Source organism: Aulonocara stuartgranti (assembly GCF_965226115.1).
Source record: "Aulonocara stuartgranti genome assembly, chromosome: 9".
In the NCBI taxonomy this organism is placed as follows: domain Eukaryota; kingdom Metazoa; phylum Chordata; class Actinopteri; order Cichliformes; family Cichlidae; genus Aulonocara; species Aulonocara stuartgranti.
The window spans coordinates 17,982,273-17,998,923 of NC_138960.1; the positions used below are offsets into that span (position 1 = coordinate 17,982,273).

The following is a 16,651-nucleotide window of genomic DNA, read 5'->3' on the forward strand; positions in this document are numbered from 1 at the left end:
AGGCTATGACAGAATCCCACTTTTAATCTTCACTTTAGTGAAGATACTATCATATTGTATAACTCAAACATACTGGAACAGCAAAAGGAATGTACCAAATTATTCCAGAGTCAAATGCGTCCAACAGCTAACAGGACAAGGATCCAAGGACAAGGAATCCACATAATGAAGAATTTGTGTATTGGAAAACTGCACCATTTTCCTGGATTTCTACATCAGAGGTGGTAAGTGCAGCATTAACATAAGCCATAAAGGACAGTAGATTTTTTTACACAACAATGTTCTCTTTTGTCGTTTTGACATCGGGGCAGTCAGCTTTCCAGCTGCTTCTGCACTCCACACTTGTCTCTCTCCTTATGTCCCAGCGTCACTGAAAAGATGGAAGAACCTGATTACTGAGTGGCAGCAGCTGTCCTGCCAGCCAGACTAGCACTGCCCCTTGAGCCCGCTATACCACCCTCCACTGCAGTGGAGCCAGAGACCACACCCCCTCCACAGACATGTTAGTCAGAAATGTACCAGGTTAAAATAAACTTCAAATATCCTTTAACCCTTTAAGACCTACCATAGAACCAAGTCCGCCAGAGCTTACTTTATATTTTTACATGTTGTAGTGCCATTTTTGGGAGCATTTCAAGTTGCTATACATCAATACAACTGTTATAGCCAATATTATACTAATATGTCTGCATTAAGTCCATAGTAACTACATTAATTGCAAAAAAAAGTGCAATAAACTACAAAAAAATTGAAAATCGTTTTTGTTTTTTTTACATATATTTCTAATTGGAGAAATTTAAGAGGCTCATCCCTTAAAACTTTAAATACAAAAAAGTTGCAAAAAATAGTTTACAACAACAGGAAATTTATTTTGAGTGTCTTCATAGTTTTAATTTTGAGATAGAGCAATTTTTATATATACTGCAGGAAAAATGAAAAACAATCCTATGATGCAAATTTGCAAACAAAACAGCATGTGCATCAAAATAAATAAACTATTTCCAGCAGTGCAATTTGAGTTCTAAGCATCCCAGAAACTATTCAGAAAAGCATAAAGTCAAACATGACTTATAAAAACACCAGTATAGGCTTTTAAGGCCTACAAGTAAAAAACTACATTTTCCGCGAAAATGACGTCACTTCCGTTTTCAGGCAGGGAATGGCAGACATGCGATCATTCGTGCTGACATCTTTTTCAATGTGGGAAGTGTTACGAACAGCTGATCGGATCGGCAAAGTATGTTTCTGGAATATTATGTTTTTGTTGCTGCAAGCGCTTTTTATGCAATTTTTGCAAAGCTATATGTGGAAGGAAACCGTGACCTAGGACAAGCTGATGGCATAAGATGCAGTGTTGGGTAAGTTACTTTAAAAAAGTAATTAATTACTATTACTAATTACTTAATCAATATTGTATTTAAAATACTTATCTAATTACTGTGTCTGAAAAGTAACTTAATTACTCAATAAGTAATTTAACTAAATACTTCCCCATAAACCTTGAGTGGACAAACAATAGAAATTAAACTCTCTAAATAATAAATAATTTAAAAAAAAAAATACAAGTCAACATGAAATAGTTTAGCCTTTTTGCTTCCTGAATCATCTTTATTACACTCTATAAAAACAAAACATTCTTTAATAATTACATTTTTTAGTAAGGAATGTAACTTTCTTTAACTAAGAAACACAATTCCAGAATAACAAATATATTTTTCTGCAACATATCTGAATAACAAAAAAGCTTAACTTAAGAAATGTTATACATGACATATTTCACGCAGTAAACATTAAAATTTTACATTTTCAAAGCAATGAGTAACATATTCATACATAATGTATGTAATCATGTCATGTGATTCAACGAAGTGAAGTTAACTCTGAACTTTGGTTAACAAACAGAATTCCTCTGAAACTTCCTCAAACCAATGAGCACCATATTTCCTGCATGCTGTATGCACTCATGTTTTCCAAAACATTTTTTGTACTACTTAGCTGTGTTGTTTTTGAAAAAGTTGTTGTATCTCATTAATGTAAGTCTCTCAAAGCGTTCACTTGACAGTCTGTTCCTTCTGGGTGTAAGCACAAGATTGCCGAGGCTAAAAAGCCTTTCGACTGGTGCGCTTGATGGTGTGGCTGTGTTGTACCTGGCTAAGAACACCCAGCTCAGACCCAGCAGATTTCAAATATTCCATCACCTCTGTTTCAGCAGAGTAGGTACAGTCGTCCTCCTCAAATGAAAAAAAGTCATCAGTGGAGTTAGCAGGGTTCTTGTGATCTTGAGCAGGTTGTTGGTCTTCAAGAGACAACCCACGGCACTCTGTAGTAAGCATTGCCCTAACCATGTCTTTTTTCTCTTCTTCTCTGATCCAGCGTAACTTAAATTTAAGCAAAGTGACTGCAGCCAGGAGAGCTTCTTTATTGTCCATCATTGAGGAAAAGCGCACCTTGATCGCCTATGAGAAAAAAATACATCAGACACTTCACATAAGAGCATGATAAATAAAACAAAAATTTATTTTAGGGTAAGGCTATATATAGATTACCTTAACAATGATATCAGGGAGGGATGCTGTCAGCTTAAGCTCGTCCTGCAGTGCCAGTGTCCTGGACATTAGAATCTCCAGAGTTGGAAGAAGGATTCCAAAATAGCAGTTCTCTTCTCCTTGCAATATGTCTAGTGCAACAGTGAGTGGCTTCAACACGATACAATACTCCTTTAGGAACAGATACTCCCGATCAGTGAAGACAGTATTTATTTAAGCAAGGGGAATGTCAGTGATCCTGGACAGTGTTGTGAAACGAATTTCATCGTGTTGAAACAGGTACTATGAGTTTTTTCTTGAAAAAATTATCTACCAACTCTGAAGCAACAGAAGAACGGTTTGCTTTTGTCCACATTGCAGAACACTTTGAAGTTGCACTTCGGTAGATGAATTTTGCCTCATTTGCTTGAAGCCATTTCTCAACATCATGAACAATTAAGTTCAGTGTGTGTGATGCACATCTTAAGTGTGGAGGGAGAGAAAACTGTCCTTCAGATTCTGTGGAGAGGGTCTACTCAACATCAGTAAATGTCACCCCTTCATCTTCTTCCGATTCCTCATCAGAGTCTGATTTTTGGAACATTCTAAAAGCTTTGATAAAATTGAACCCATTGTCTGTCACAGTGGCTGTCACTTTAGAGTTCAGTCCGACCATAAGCCGAATGTACTTGCTCGATTTCATTGTCGATGACATCATATGTGTGTCTCCCTCGAACTCTTTTACATGCTAGCGCTGCATGTCCTCGTACAAAAGTAGAAGGATCAATCCAGTGTGGCGTCATTCCGAGAAAACTTTTGTTATGGCTGGTCGAAATGTCAGCAGTCGTGGAAATATATTCCAAACTCTCAAATGTCTCTTTAAGCTCCATTTCCATGTCAGCATAACATTTATCTAAGTAAGTAGAAAACGTTTTTCGATCACGCAGTGCTGCTTTTTTGCCACACACAGGTATTTTGTTTAATATGCACCTAAAAGACGGAGACTGAGAGAAAGGGCCTGACCACAGTTCCACTTCCTGTATACAGAGTTGAATTAAAGGACATGGATACACTGACTTCACTGGTTTTAATGTGCTCATTGATCAAGCTTAGGATTTTTTATTATTATGAAACCGCACATGATAAATGTGGCTCTTGATGTAAAACTAACAGATTTCCTTTTAGTAGCTGGATTAGTCACAGAGGGGATAGTTTTCCTCTTTATTTAAAACGATTACATTTAAAGGTGTTTCCTGTTTTGCCTTCATAGCCCATTGGTTCAGCTCTTTGTGTATTTATAGCCCTGTCACTTGTCAGCCCACCCTCTTTACGAAGCTGTTCTCCTGCCTTTCTATTTTCCTACAACATTTCAGCACTTCGTGCTTCATGTCTCATTCCTTGGTCACTTTGCCTCTTGGATTGAATGTTGGATTGGATTATCTACCACAGTCTTTTTTTTCAACAAATCTTCATTTAACTTCAGTAAGTTTTTTCAAGATTTCATTTGTTCTTCATGCCTCTGTGTGGGTCCAAATCTGAATTAAACTACAAATGTATGACAACTAGGGTTGTCATACATTTTACTTGTGCCGTAAAATGTATTTCTCTTTTAATAAAACTGGAAGGTGCAATGAAAATAGGAGGGACTGGTAATAGTCTCAGAATGAGTAATATTTGTCAAAATCGTTTGCAAAAAATTGGCAACAAAGTCTTACCCATGCCTCGTTTCTTTATTATGGTGCTTTTAAGGACAAAGACCTTCTTGTAATTTCATTTTTAAATGGTTTTGAGCAGCAGTTTTTTGTGCTTTCTGAAGGTCTTTAAATGTTCTTCTTTGGACATTAACAGCTTTTTTTTTTTACTAATTTTCCTCCCAGTCTTTGTAACCAACTTTTTTTTTTGCTTCTGTTTTATGGTTAACTCACTTAACACTGACCTATGACTCATTCAAGGAAGAAAAAGGCACCTAGCTCTGTCTGCACAAAACAGACAACTGAGCAAAGGACTCATTTTAAATTGGTTCTCTGTTACTAGCTGTTACTAGCTGTTTAGTTGAATCAAGGAAAACAGTTTGAGTGGCACAAATGGTATTTTTGCACCAGTAAGCAGACTCCCAAAGAGCTACTAGCTGAATACTTGACACATCTCAGCTGTGCAGCATGTCTTTAAAAAGTTAGTAAAACTATGTACAGCCTATGAACAGTATCTAAAAGTCATGTCTGTAAGAAACCGAAAAAAGGGTTGATGTGAAGAACCAATTCTTGAGGAAGAGAAAGCGTGAGACTGGCTGACAAATTAAACAAGAACTGAAGAACTGGACTGAAAATCAGTTGCTACAGGCCTTATGAAATGATGACTGCAGATTTAAAAAATGTGGTTCACATTGTCAGTATGTACAGAGGAGGTCAGGAGAGATACAACAATGAGTGTCTACAGCCATCTGTAAAACAGAGTAAAGGTTCTGTTATGATTTGGGTACCTCAAGAATTTGATCCGTCCTGTAGTACCATACAGAAACATTTTATTTGCAACATTTCATTTTTCAGCATGACAGTGATCCAAAATCCACTGCCAGTGGAGTAAAGCAGTAAAGCAGAATGGAAAAAAACACAGAGTGGAACAGTACAGTCATGCACTGGCCTTTCCAGAGCCTCAAAATTGTTTCTGAAGGCTACTTACATAAGTTATAAAAAAGCTTGCCTAAAAGAGTTTGGCCTGTGTTGAAGTATAAATGTGGTGTGACCAAACATCAACGTTCTATAATTAGGTGCACCTAGTTCCATTTTTCTGGTTAAATATAAAGAACTGAGGAGTGACTCAAGACTGCACACTGCATCATAAGATACAGTGGCTTGCAAAAGTATTCGGCCCCCTTGAACTTTCCCACATTTTGTCACATTACAGCCACAAACATAAATCAATTTTATTGGAATTCCACGTGAAAGACCAACACAAAGTGGTGTACACGTGAGAAGTGGAACAAAAATCATACATGATTCCAAACATTTTTTACAAATAAATAACTGAAAAGTGGGGTGTGCGTAATTATTCAGCCCCCTTTGGTCTGAGTGCAGTCAGTTGCCCATAGACATTGCCTGATGAGTGCTAATGACTAAATTGAGTGCACCTGTGTGTAATCTAATGTCAGTACAAATACAGCTGCTCTGTGATGATCTCAGAAGTTGTCTAAGAGAATGTTGGGAACAACAACACCATGAAGTCCAAAGAACACACCAGACAGGTCAGGGCAATGATGAAATGGTTTAAAACAGGGGTGCCTAATCCCGGTCCTCGAGAGCTACTATCCTGCAGCTTTTAGATGCATCCTTGTTCCCACACACCCGAATCAAATGAATGGCTTGTTGTCAGGCCTTTGCCAAACACAATGGCATGCTGAAGAGGTAATCAAACCATTTGATTCAGCTGTGTTGGAGTAGGGATGCATCTAAAAGCTGCAGGATAGTAGCTCTCGAGGACTGGGATTGGGCAGCCCTGGTTTAAAACAAAACATATCCATGTGTTAGAATGGCCCAGTCAAAGTCCAGATCTAAATCCAATCGAGAATCTGTGGCAAGATCTGAAAACTGCTGTTCACAAACGCTGTCCAGCTAATCTGACTGAGCTGGAGCTGTTTTACAAAGAAGAATGGGCAAAGATTTCAGTCTCTAGGTGTGCAAAGCTGCTAGAAACATACCCCAAAAGACTGGCAGCTGTAATTGCAGCAAAAGGTGGTTCTACAAAGTATTGAATCAGGGGGCTGAATAATTATGCACACCCCACTTTTCAGTTATTTATTTGTAAAAAAAAAAAATGTTTGGAATCATGTTTGGAATGTATGATTTTCGTTCCACGTCTCACGTGTACACCACTTTGTGTTGGTCTTTCACATGGAATTCCAATAAAATTGATTCATGTTTGTGGCTGTAATGTGACAAAATGTGGAAAAGTTCAAGGGGGCCGAATTCTTTTGCAAGCCACTGTATTTGTCATAAAATCAAGATACATCTTACTCCATTAAACACTTAAAGCCTGCATACACACCATATTTTGAAGATGTCTAAACTTCTCCAAATCTTCTCCTGGCTACTTTCACTATTTTTTTTTAAATATTAAACTAGTAAAAGGAAAGAAATAACAGAAGTTGGTGGAAAGTGTCAAGCACAACACAAAGATTTCTGGATAGTTCCATCCTAATGCGACACAGCGCATGTCATAAATTTGGAATAAAGAGGTCTTGATGCATTTTTGTATTGGTTGTAAGATGAATAAGATATTTTTGACTCTTTGCAATTAGTTTTCTTGTTGATTCCTTAATTTTTGTTTCTTTATGTTTCTTGTTTTTGGCTTCCCAGGATTGTCTGTGGCAGTTAAATTCAGTGGACTATGGACAGTGGACTATAGTTTGTTTTCTGGTTGTCTGTGTTGAGCTTTCCTGTTTGTTACAAAGATTAATAATGGATCCTGGATTGGAAGAGGAACAAACCAAATTAGAAAGAGGAACAAAATGTTGCAAATCACGGATTATTTTTTACATGCTGTGCATCATCAATTTCATTGCGCCGGTTGATGGATTTTCCCTGAAGACTTGCAGAATCAGCTACAGTACAGCCATATGTGTCGGAAGTAAACTCAGAGCTGTTCCTGAAGATATTCCCTCAACTGTGACAGGCCTCGATTTAACTTCTAACAGAATTTCAACAATACATGCATCAGACTTCAAAGATCTACTAAATTTGACTAAGTTAGACCTTAATAGCAACAACATTTCACAGATAGAAAGCGGTGCGTTTGCCAATCTAAGTTCTCTTGAGACATTAAATCTAAATAATAACAAACTTGTTACACTGGGAGAAAATGTTTTTGATGGCTTGAGTTGCCTCATTGAGCTAAGAATTAATCAAAATCGCATTAAACAAATGGCATCCACATCTTTTAAGTCCATGACAAGTTTAAAACTTCTGGACATTTCTCATAACAAACTGCACCACATTACAAAAGTTCAATTGATATTGCAACATCTGCCACATCTACGGGAGCTGGTAATAAGCAACAATGATTTAACCACTTTTCAGTCAATTGAACTGACAAACAAATCATTAGAACTTCAGTACCTTGATTTGTCGAAAAATCCCCTCGCAGTCTTCAGGATCACTGCCGATGTTTTTCCAAATCTCACCTGGTTTAAAATTGGGAGCCCAGCCAAAAAGAAACAGATGATATGGGACGTGCAAAACAAGACATTTCTTAGTCGTGTTACTACTCTTGACATTAGTGAGCTTCATTTGGGTCTTGGGGACATGGAAAGGTTGTTAGAGTCAGTGAACTCATCATTAACTATTCTGAGAATGAATGCAATGACACATAACCTGACCACACTGATCAACATTTCCTGCACCATCCCAACAATGAGGACTCTGCAGCTTCGAAGCAATAAGCTCAGCTTTGTTAATGCATACTTGTTTAAGTTGTGTATTAATGTAACTGAGTTAGTTTTGACAGACAACAAAATAAAATACATCCATGATGATGCTTTCAGATCCCTTAAAAACTTAAGGATTTTAACGCTGAGTAAAAACAGGCTTCCACTGGTTCCAGCTGCAACAAGGAATCTACCAACTCTTTCAGAGCTGGATCTCAGCACCAATAACATCAGCACACTGGACTGCCATGATTTCACCAATCAGACAAAGCTCAGAAAGCTTTATCTTTATCAGAATTCAATCACAGCTCTGAAACCATGTCTTTTCAGGGATTTAAAAGGATTACAAACTCTAAAATTACAGACAAACCAAATAACTAAATTGAACAGTGCTTTCAAAGAACATTTGCCAAACCTCACACAGCTGCATTTGAATGGAAACAAACTCACTGCTATCAAAAGGGATGCATTTAAAGGCTTGCACTCCCTCCAGAACCTGTCATTACACCAAAACAAAATAAAAGTACTTGAAAGTAAGAGTTTCAGTGGACTGACAAATCTGACCCAAATTAATCTACAAAACAATGATATTTCACAAGATGAACTAAACAAAGATGTTTTCAGTCCTCTGATTAATTTAAGAAGACTTGATTTGAGTGAAAATCACATCAATTACAAGAAAAGTAGAAATTTGCCGGATCCTCCATTTTCTCAGCTGTCCCATCTAGAGGAACTGCTTGTTTTTTCACAACACCACAGGTTGCATAGTTATCTGCCTGGGAACTTTTTGCAAGGTTTGACCAGTCTTTTGAGTTTCAAAGCCAGGAATATCCGTATTGCGTCTCTGGACAAAGACACCTTTGTTTACACGCCACAGCTGCAATTACTTGAACTTTCTTCAAATGAACTTAAAGAACTCCCTCCAGATCTGTTCTTCCCAATTCCAAACCTTAAAAGCCTTTATATATCCAGGACAGCTCTTTACTCTCTAGAGTTCCTTAAAAACCTCACAAAGCTGGAGTTTCTACAGGCAAGACAGAATTTATATTCAGTTATCCGCGAAGAAGATATAAAATCCCTACAAGCTCTGACTTATCTGGACCTTCAGGGCAATGGATTCACCTGCAACTGTGATAACAGCTGGTTTCTCTTGTGGGCAATAAATAACAACAAAACTCAGGTTTATGATGCATATAACTTTACGTGCAACTATCCACAAGAATTCAAAAGTAAGAAGCTGTTGGACTTGGACACCAGCTCCTGCTCAGATGACTTTATTTGCTTTGTTCTCACCACGTGTGCAATCCTATGCTTGATGGTGGTGTCCTTCACTTACCATTTCATGGGGTTGCAGCTGGTCTATGCCTATTACCTGTTCATAGCTTGGCTCTTTGATAGAAAGCACAAAAACAAGAAAACTCATCATCAGTACGACGCCTTTATCTCCTACAACACCCACGATGAGCCTTGGGTCATTGACAAGCTCTTACCAAAACTGGAAGGAGAACAGGGCTGGAGACTGTGCCTACACCATCGAGACTTTGAACCAGGTGAGATGCAAGTTTGAATTAAAGTTAAATATTAATGGCTTGACAAGTGGGATGTCTCTTAAAATTGTGTGTTTGTCGGTATCTCTGTTTAATCCCAACTAAATTATTAGATTCAGGACATTTTCTAGAATGTTTTCAGAAAAATGTAACATCATTTGACTTATGCAGTTATATTTGAAGTGGCAGTTAGTGCAATTATATAAATCAAAAGAGAGACTATCTAACAATTATCTGGAGACAATGAGGGCATGGTGTTAGAAGCTTTTGCAGTCAAATGTGCACTTTCATATGTACTCCAGAGGGTGTCACTATACTACTTTACTAAAAAGCTGAGGATACAAACCTCATGGTTTTATTACTGGCTGTGTTATTTTTCTTCTCCTCATTAGGGAGACCCATCATAGATAACATTACAGATGCTATTTATGGAAGCAGGAAGACCATTTGTGTGATCAGTCGCAAATACCTCGAGAGTGAATGGTGCTCCAGAGAGATCCAGGCAGCCAGGTAACCTGTTGGCGCACCACAAGACTGTAGCAATAACATTAAAATATAAAATTGAAATTGAAAGGTGTTAACAGTGCTTTTATGCTAATGTCAACAGTGACAATGGCACAACCAAAGTTACTCCAAATACAGTGCCATGAAAAAGCATCTGCCCCTTTACTGATTTCTTTTTTCTTCTACTTTTTGTTTTGTTTTGTTTTTTTGCATATTTGTTACGCTTACATGTTTCAGATTATCAAACAACATTTAATATTGGACAAATGTAACCAAAGCAAATAAAAAAATTATTTTTTAAAAGATGATTTAATTTATCAAGGGGGAAAAAAGCTTTCAAACCTACGTGGTTGAGTTCAAAGTTGAGTTCAAATTCACTAACCATACCCAGGCCTGATACTCCCAGACCTGTTAAATCAATAATTTACTTAAACAGAACCTGCCTGACAAGGTAAAACATCTCAAACAGCAATTCAGCATGCAAAGATCCAAAGAAGCTCAAGAAAGATAAGAAAGTCATTGACGTCTGTCAGTCTGGAAGGGGTTATAAAGACTTTGGGACTTCAGCGAACCATGGTGAGAGCCATTATCCACAAAACTTGGAACAGCAATTAAACTTCCCATGAGTGGCCAGCCTAACAAAATTACTCCACTTTTTATTGGGAGTTACAGAATTAGAAATGAGAATATCAGAGAGACAGCTCAGGTTGACCTGTTTGGAGACAAAGTTTGAGAGGCAAGGTTAAGATGGCTTAGGAGGTCACATAGGAGGTTCATGGATGTGAAGCAGGACGTGCTTAACTGCATCTACTATATGTGGCGGAAGAGGATAGGTTGAGATGGAGGCAGATGATCCCCTGTGGTGACCCCTAAAGGGAACAGCTGAAAGAAGAGGACTTGACATTACTGTGTTCCACTATGTGATTTTCTGATCTGTGCAGCACTGTATATGTTACACCGGCATGCTTAAAATTTCATTGATTTTTTTTTTTTGCTAGCTTTTAATTTCCTCTTTAATCTGCCATGTTCACAGGTGTTTTATTTTATTCTCTTAAAACATGTTTATTTCATTTATTTTTGTATTATCTTCATTACTTTACTCTTTTAAAGAGAGTACTTATGCATCCCTTTTCTCCCTCTTATCTTTAGTTTCCGTCTGTTTGATGAGCAGAAAGACGTTCTAATCCTGGTATTCATGGAGGAGATTCCCAGCTATCTGTTGTCTCCTTACCACCGCATGAGAAAGATGATAAAGAGGAAAACCTACCTGAGCTGGCCGCGAGTTGGAGAGCACACCGAGCTGTTCTGGGAGAAACTTTGCCAGGCTCTGGAGACCAGAGAAGATCCAGAAGGAAAGATGTTACTTCTCACTGTGTCAACTGTGCCATGAGGAAATTAAAGCAATTTTTTTTTCTCTTTTTTAAAGGTTATAGATTTATTTTTTTATTTTTTTTTTATTCCATGATAATAGTTTACAGTGTTCTGATGTTTCATTATTTTAAAAGTTTTGAGTGTTTCTCCAGCAAATATTTGAAGTTTTACTTACTTACAGAAATGTTGGTTTTAAACAGAACCAGTGAAGCAAGAAAAGATGAAACAAATGTCTATGATAACTTCACTGCAATTTCTTGTTAATCAAAGTATTACAGAGTCAGCATTTTGGTCAATTAAAATGCTGCACATAATTCATTCAATCATACATCGTCTTTTTGCATTACTGAAACAAAGAAGTTTTGCAAGAAGTAAGAGACAATGATTGTCAACTGAATATAACTTACATAATAAATGACTGAGGATCATAATGAATATATAAGAATATCTTACTATATCTATCGTAGATAAAGGACACATATGTATAATAAATGCAAACAAAGCCTTTTAAACAAGTCTAAAGTATAATATCTCTCTTGGTTTAATTACTAAGCTTGTTTAGTCACTGCTGATACATAACAATGGAAAATCACATTTCATGCACTGTAAAAGTAATTTCAGTTCTTTTCAAACTTTATTTCAGCCTTCCTCATTAAGATGTCTGTCGTTCTTTGGCTTGTGTGAACTTTGCACCCTCTACTTATGCCAGCGTTATTAGACAGGTGGTTCACCCACAGGTTTGTTTATTGAAGAGTTAGGTAGTTAAAGTTAAGATAACCCATAAAACCATCCTGCAACAGATGTACCAAGCTCAGATACATTGGAATTATCCAATTAAACCACTATTTCTCTAATAGGTAACACATTTTGTCCATCTATGAGTGCCTCCCCACAGTTACTAAGAAACAAAGTTTGTTAAATTAAAATCATATGGATAGTAAGACACAAACTAGTGACTGACAAGATATAGTCATAAGAAAAGTGTTCACTGAGATCATAGAGTGAGGCAACTAAAAGGCTATTTTCCCATTGTCTATGCAACAAAAGGCATCACCCCTTGCTGGCCATCAGAAAGAAAGCAGGTTTATAACTCTTCTACAGTGGCTCAATTTTTCAGACTTCACAGTCTATGTGAATGAACTGAACTTAAACATATCCCTTCATTTGTGATCATATTCCTTCCATTCTGAATATTTTGTTCTATGAATAATTACATTAAATAAAGAACATCTTTAATTTGTATTCCAGTTATACAACAGGAAAAAACATTGATGTTCTTTTTCCAATGTTTAACACTAGGATTTAAACCTTTTAAACAGAGATGTAACCTTATAAATATGGTATTGTACATATTTATCACTGTTTGCTAATCACTGTCAGCTAATTTCTTTTTATTTAGGATCCTTTTGCAGCGTGATTAATTCTTTTTTTTTTTTTTTACCCGATGTAGAACAAGGACAAAAATTTGACAGCATGTGGTTGTTTGTGGAGCCCATACAGACAGACATGTGTTTTTATCAAATAACTCTTTTAATAAATTCTCTGACAAATATTAAATACAATAATTATCTCACACTTTCTGAAAATACAGGGTTTTATATTTCATCTTCTTCAGAAAAGAAATCAAACAATAATACATATAACAAAATAATAATATTTTACATTACTTTAAAAAAAGCACAAGTTTTTTTGTTGTTGAAGCACTAAAGCTTATAGCTCACACATGTATTAAGAATACTACTCTTCCCTGTTTATAAAACAGAATAAATAAAAGGAAAGGTCACACAACAAATTATATTTATGTGTAGATTTACTATTATGATAATATTAGTGCAGATAAGAACACTTAAAGAGAGTTTAAGATGCATTGTTGTTAGAATTTTCTTTGTTGGTCTTCCGCTTCTTTTCACTGCAAAAAACAAAATCAATGAAATAAGATCAGTTTGACTCACTGAGCAGCTGAGAGTGAATATAAGGCACAGACAAACAATACACCACAGGGGCATTTATACTTACTCATAACACTTCATCACTTTCTGGGTCAATGGCTTTGATGGATCGGCACACACAAACCTTCCCGGAGCATGAAAACTGTTGGGAAAGAGGATGAAAGCAGTCATTTACCCTCAAGATACAGTTTCTCTCGATGGAGTTTCATTCCAGTGTGTTAGTTTGATTATTAACTGCAGAGCGTCCTGAACTTATCGTGATTGATTTTTAGTCACGGATTAAATGCTGTTTTGCTATTTAGATACACAAGGTTTAGTCCGTCCGAGAGAGCGCAAATGCCAGGCACACACAGCCATTATCTTTTCACCACAAGGTGAAATGTGCAGATAAGATATGTTACACAGAATTCATAACCAGACACCAGGATGAAAGATTGGCATTAGCTCTTGCTGGTTTTTGTACATGTGTATCACATTACTGGTTAAGTTTCCTATCTATAGTCTTTCCTTGAGAATACCACTACTTAAGTTGGCCCACATAAACTGATTGAACAGATATTTATGAGCAGTCTTAATTCATTCCCTAAACTTCTTAAATGTGAGCATTTCTCTTTTTATGTAATAATAATACATTTGATACATAAACTTTTCCATAATCTAAAATCTTTGTACAGAGTAAACACTACTCAAAAACTAGAAAAATGCACAACTTGCTTAAACTTCAACTTGACTACTTCTTAGCGTTTTAGTTTGTTAGATGTCTTATTTCCTCATGAATCTACCTGCTTTTATCATGCTACACTTCCATATAAACCGTTATAACTTACATGATGGCGTTGATGTCACAGGCGTTATTGATGTTCTGAATGGTGTAACCCAGAATCCGTTTGCAAGGAGGCTGACGATTGGAGTACCTCAGGCAGCAGCTCGCTGTAAGCACACACACGCACAAAGAATCCACTATAAATCACACTTTTAACTTACTACTGGCAATATTAGTGAAAGTGCATTAAAATATTAACTAGTATGAAATACCTGATTGTGCGCTGTCAAAAAAGTTGATGATAATGACGAGGGAGCACAGAGCTACCATGAGACACGTTTTCCTGCTTGCCATGGTTGATGAGCCAACTGAGAGCGTTCACTCTGCCTTTCTGTGTCTGACGCTGAAAAGGTGTAACACCTGAAGGCGATCAGAGAGAGTGTGACAAGTGCTACTTGGTGATCACTCCTTTAAGTAGGCCGACTCTCGGAATTTCCCGTCGGGCAGGATTGTGTAATCCTTTGTGTCATTGTTAAAACACTGGAAACAGAGCAGGAAATAGAAAAAATTCCAGCTGGCCCTGACATGGGAGGAAATAAAGTTTAAAAAAAAAAAAAAAAAGTTAAACATTGGCAGCCTGAACTATGAGCTTGGCTGGCGCTGGACTCATGTGCAGACTGATTCCCTGAAGAATGAATTCCAAGTGAAACCAGATATCAGTAAAGTACATTTTTAAAGCAGTATTATGTGAATATATGTCATATTCTATACAATTGGAATTAGTTTTTGAAACCAAATGAGTCACCTCCTGGTAGGCATGATTAATAATGCAAATAAACATTTGCATTTTTGTTGTTTTGTTTCTTACCTGTTCCTGCTTAAAGCCTATAGCACTGCTGGATCTGGAGTGGTCTATAATAAGTCAAGCAGCTTAACTCGTATTTCATTCAAGGGAGACCTGAAGAGAATAGCAGTCTTGTAAGTTTTGTACAAAATGACAGAGAATCTGCTGGGAAACCTACTACAAGCAATTCGATTTTGAACAATTTGGAGGGTTTTTTTTACTGTTATAACAAGTCATTTATTAGGCCTCAGTTAGACAGGCCTATTGGGTTGTGAAAGCTTGCTGGAGGTTGTTAATAGTCACTAGGTGAAATTGGTCGTAAAAAGGGTGCTAGACCAAAAACGTCCTTGCGATTGCTCGTGGTTGCTAATACACTGCCGCAGTAGTTTGCATGGAACCCAGTGAAAACAGATATCTTGTCATGCAATTATTCACTAACTTACCACCAAGTGGTTGTAAAACGTAAAAAAATTGCAGCCACTCGTCAACTGGACTATGCGGTCACTGTCTGGTCAATAGACCTGCATGATTGCTCTCAGACACCATTTTGGTAATCCCCAATCTCCAGTAACTACTTGGAACCGTTCCAGGGATACTTTTCCATGAAATCAGTGGTTGCCGGGCAGTCATGTAGTCTCAGTCACAGGTCACTGGTCACTAGGCCTCGTGTCTCAGGTGAAGTGGAAATCCAACGTCCTTACACTGCCTTTGTTGATTTTTTTAACGGTAAGATCAAAACTTCCCTCAAAACTAAGAATGTGGCTTGAATGTTTTATGAAGTCTAACTACTTTCGACCAGCTATTAAACAATATTAAAGCTAGGCAAAAAGGCAATTTTGAATCCTTTAAGCCTCTTGACCTCATTACCAGCTATTCTGAGCAAAATGCTGATAAGGCCAGCTTGCAATGCCATTTAACTGCAAGCAAACGATTAGTAGTTTATCAGTGAATATTAGCATCTTGCTATCTAAAGACAAAAATGCTTTTTTGTGGCACTAGTAGAATGCTACTGCTGGGGTTGAATGAAATTCAGCCAAATGACCAAAACTACAGTTCCTCTAGTGGCCACTTGAGGTTAGTGTCAAGAGCAAGTATCAGCCAGCTGTTGGGTTTTTCCACTTAGCATATTTTGTTAGATTGCTGCTAGCCAAATTTAGAACATCTATTTTCACAGTTAATTAAACCTTGTTAACAAGCTAGCACACTGGCATTAGGTTATTGTTTCCCATATCTACCCCTTTGTCTAAAAATATATATAGCCACACCCAAAATCCAAACATGAAGCCTCAAAAAAGAGAAAAAATAGGCTTTTGTGGTCAGGAACAAGGGTGCTATTGTTGCTCACTGTAAGCTGTATTTAACATCTGAAATACTTTAAGTAGGCTATAGTCTGTCTTTTTATTAAGACTGAGGTGGAAACGATTAATTATGACAACAAATTGCTAAACTTAACTTTGACTTAAGTCTGCACTCAAATTGTATGAACTGTATGAATTAATGCATCTTAAGCCCTTTGAGCTGTAGTTCTTTGTTTTCCTCATTTCTGCTGACAAGTTAATTAGTGACTTGCTCTCACTCACTTGTGAAAGGAAGGCATGTGAAAGGAATGTGGGGAGGTTTTGTTTGTGTATCCTTTTTCTGTGACGCGCACATCTACCTTGTACAAGTGTAACAAAATAACCAGAGGATAGGAAAGTCAAAATCCCCAACATGGCTCAACTTCACCATG

At 37.1% G+C, this 16,651-nt stretch overlaps 2 protein-coding genes across 3 annotated transcripts; one reads left to right on the top strand and one right to left on the bottom strand.

Annotated features, from left to right (window-relative positions):
* Nucleotides 1-3,871: 3,871 nt before the first annotated feature.
* On the top strand, nucleotides 3,872-12,941 carry LOC309714326 (uncharacterized protein). Of its 2 annotated transcripts, none has more exons than XM_082546659.1 (4): nucleotides 3,872-4,007; nucleotides 6,878-9,494; nucleotides 9,884-10,001; nucleotides 11,145-12,941. In XM_082546659.1, exons 1-4 carry the CDS (start codon nucleotides 3,912-3,914, stop codon nucleotides 11,383-11,385), a joined length of 3,072 nt encoding a protein of 1,023 aa, XP_082402785.1. In that variant the 5' UTR covers nucleotides 3,872-3,911; the 3' UTR covers nucleotides 11,386-12,941. The 2 variants fall into 2 exon arrangements, with proteins under 2 accessions (XP_082402785.1, XP_082402786.1); XM_082546660.1 differs by lacking the exon at nucleotides 3,872-4,007 and adding an exon at nucleotides 5,569-5,766.
* Nucleotides 12,932-14,699, bottom strand: ccl20b (chemokine (C-C motif) ligand 20b). Its single transcript, XM_082546661.1, has 4 exons — nucleotides 14,351-14,699; nucleotides 14,143-14,245; nucleotides 13,383-13,457; nucleotides 12,932-13,275 (listed from the first exon to the last, which is right to left on the bottom strand). Exons 1-4 carry the CDS (start codon nucleotides 14,430-14,432, stop codon nucleotides 13,224-13,226), a joined length of 312 nt encoding a protein of 103 aa, XP_082402787.1. The 5' UTR covers nucleotides 14,433-14,699; the 3' UTR covers nucleotides 12,932-13,223.
* Between the last annotated feature and the right edge of the window lie 1,952 nt (nucleotides 14,700-16,651).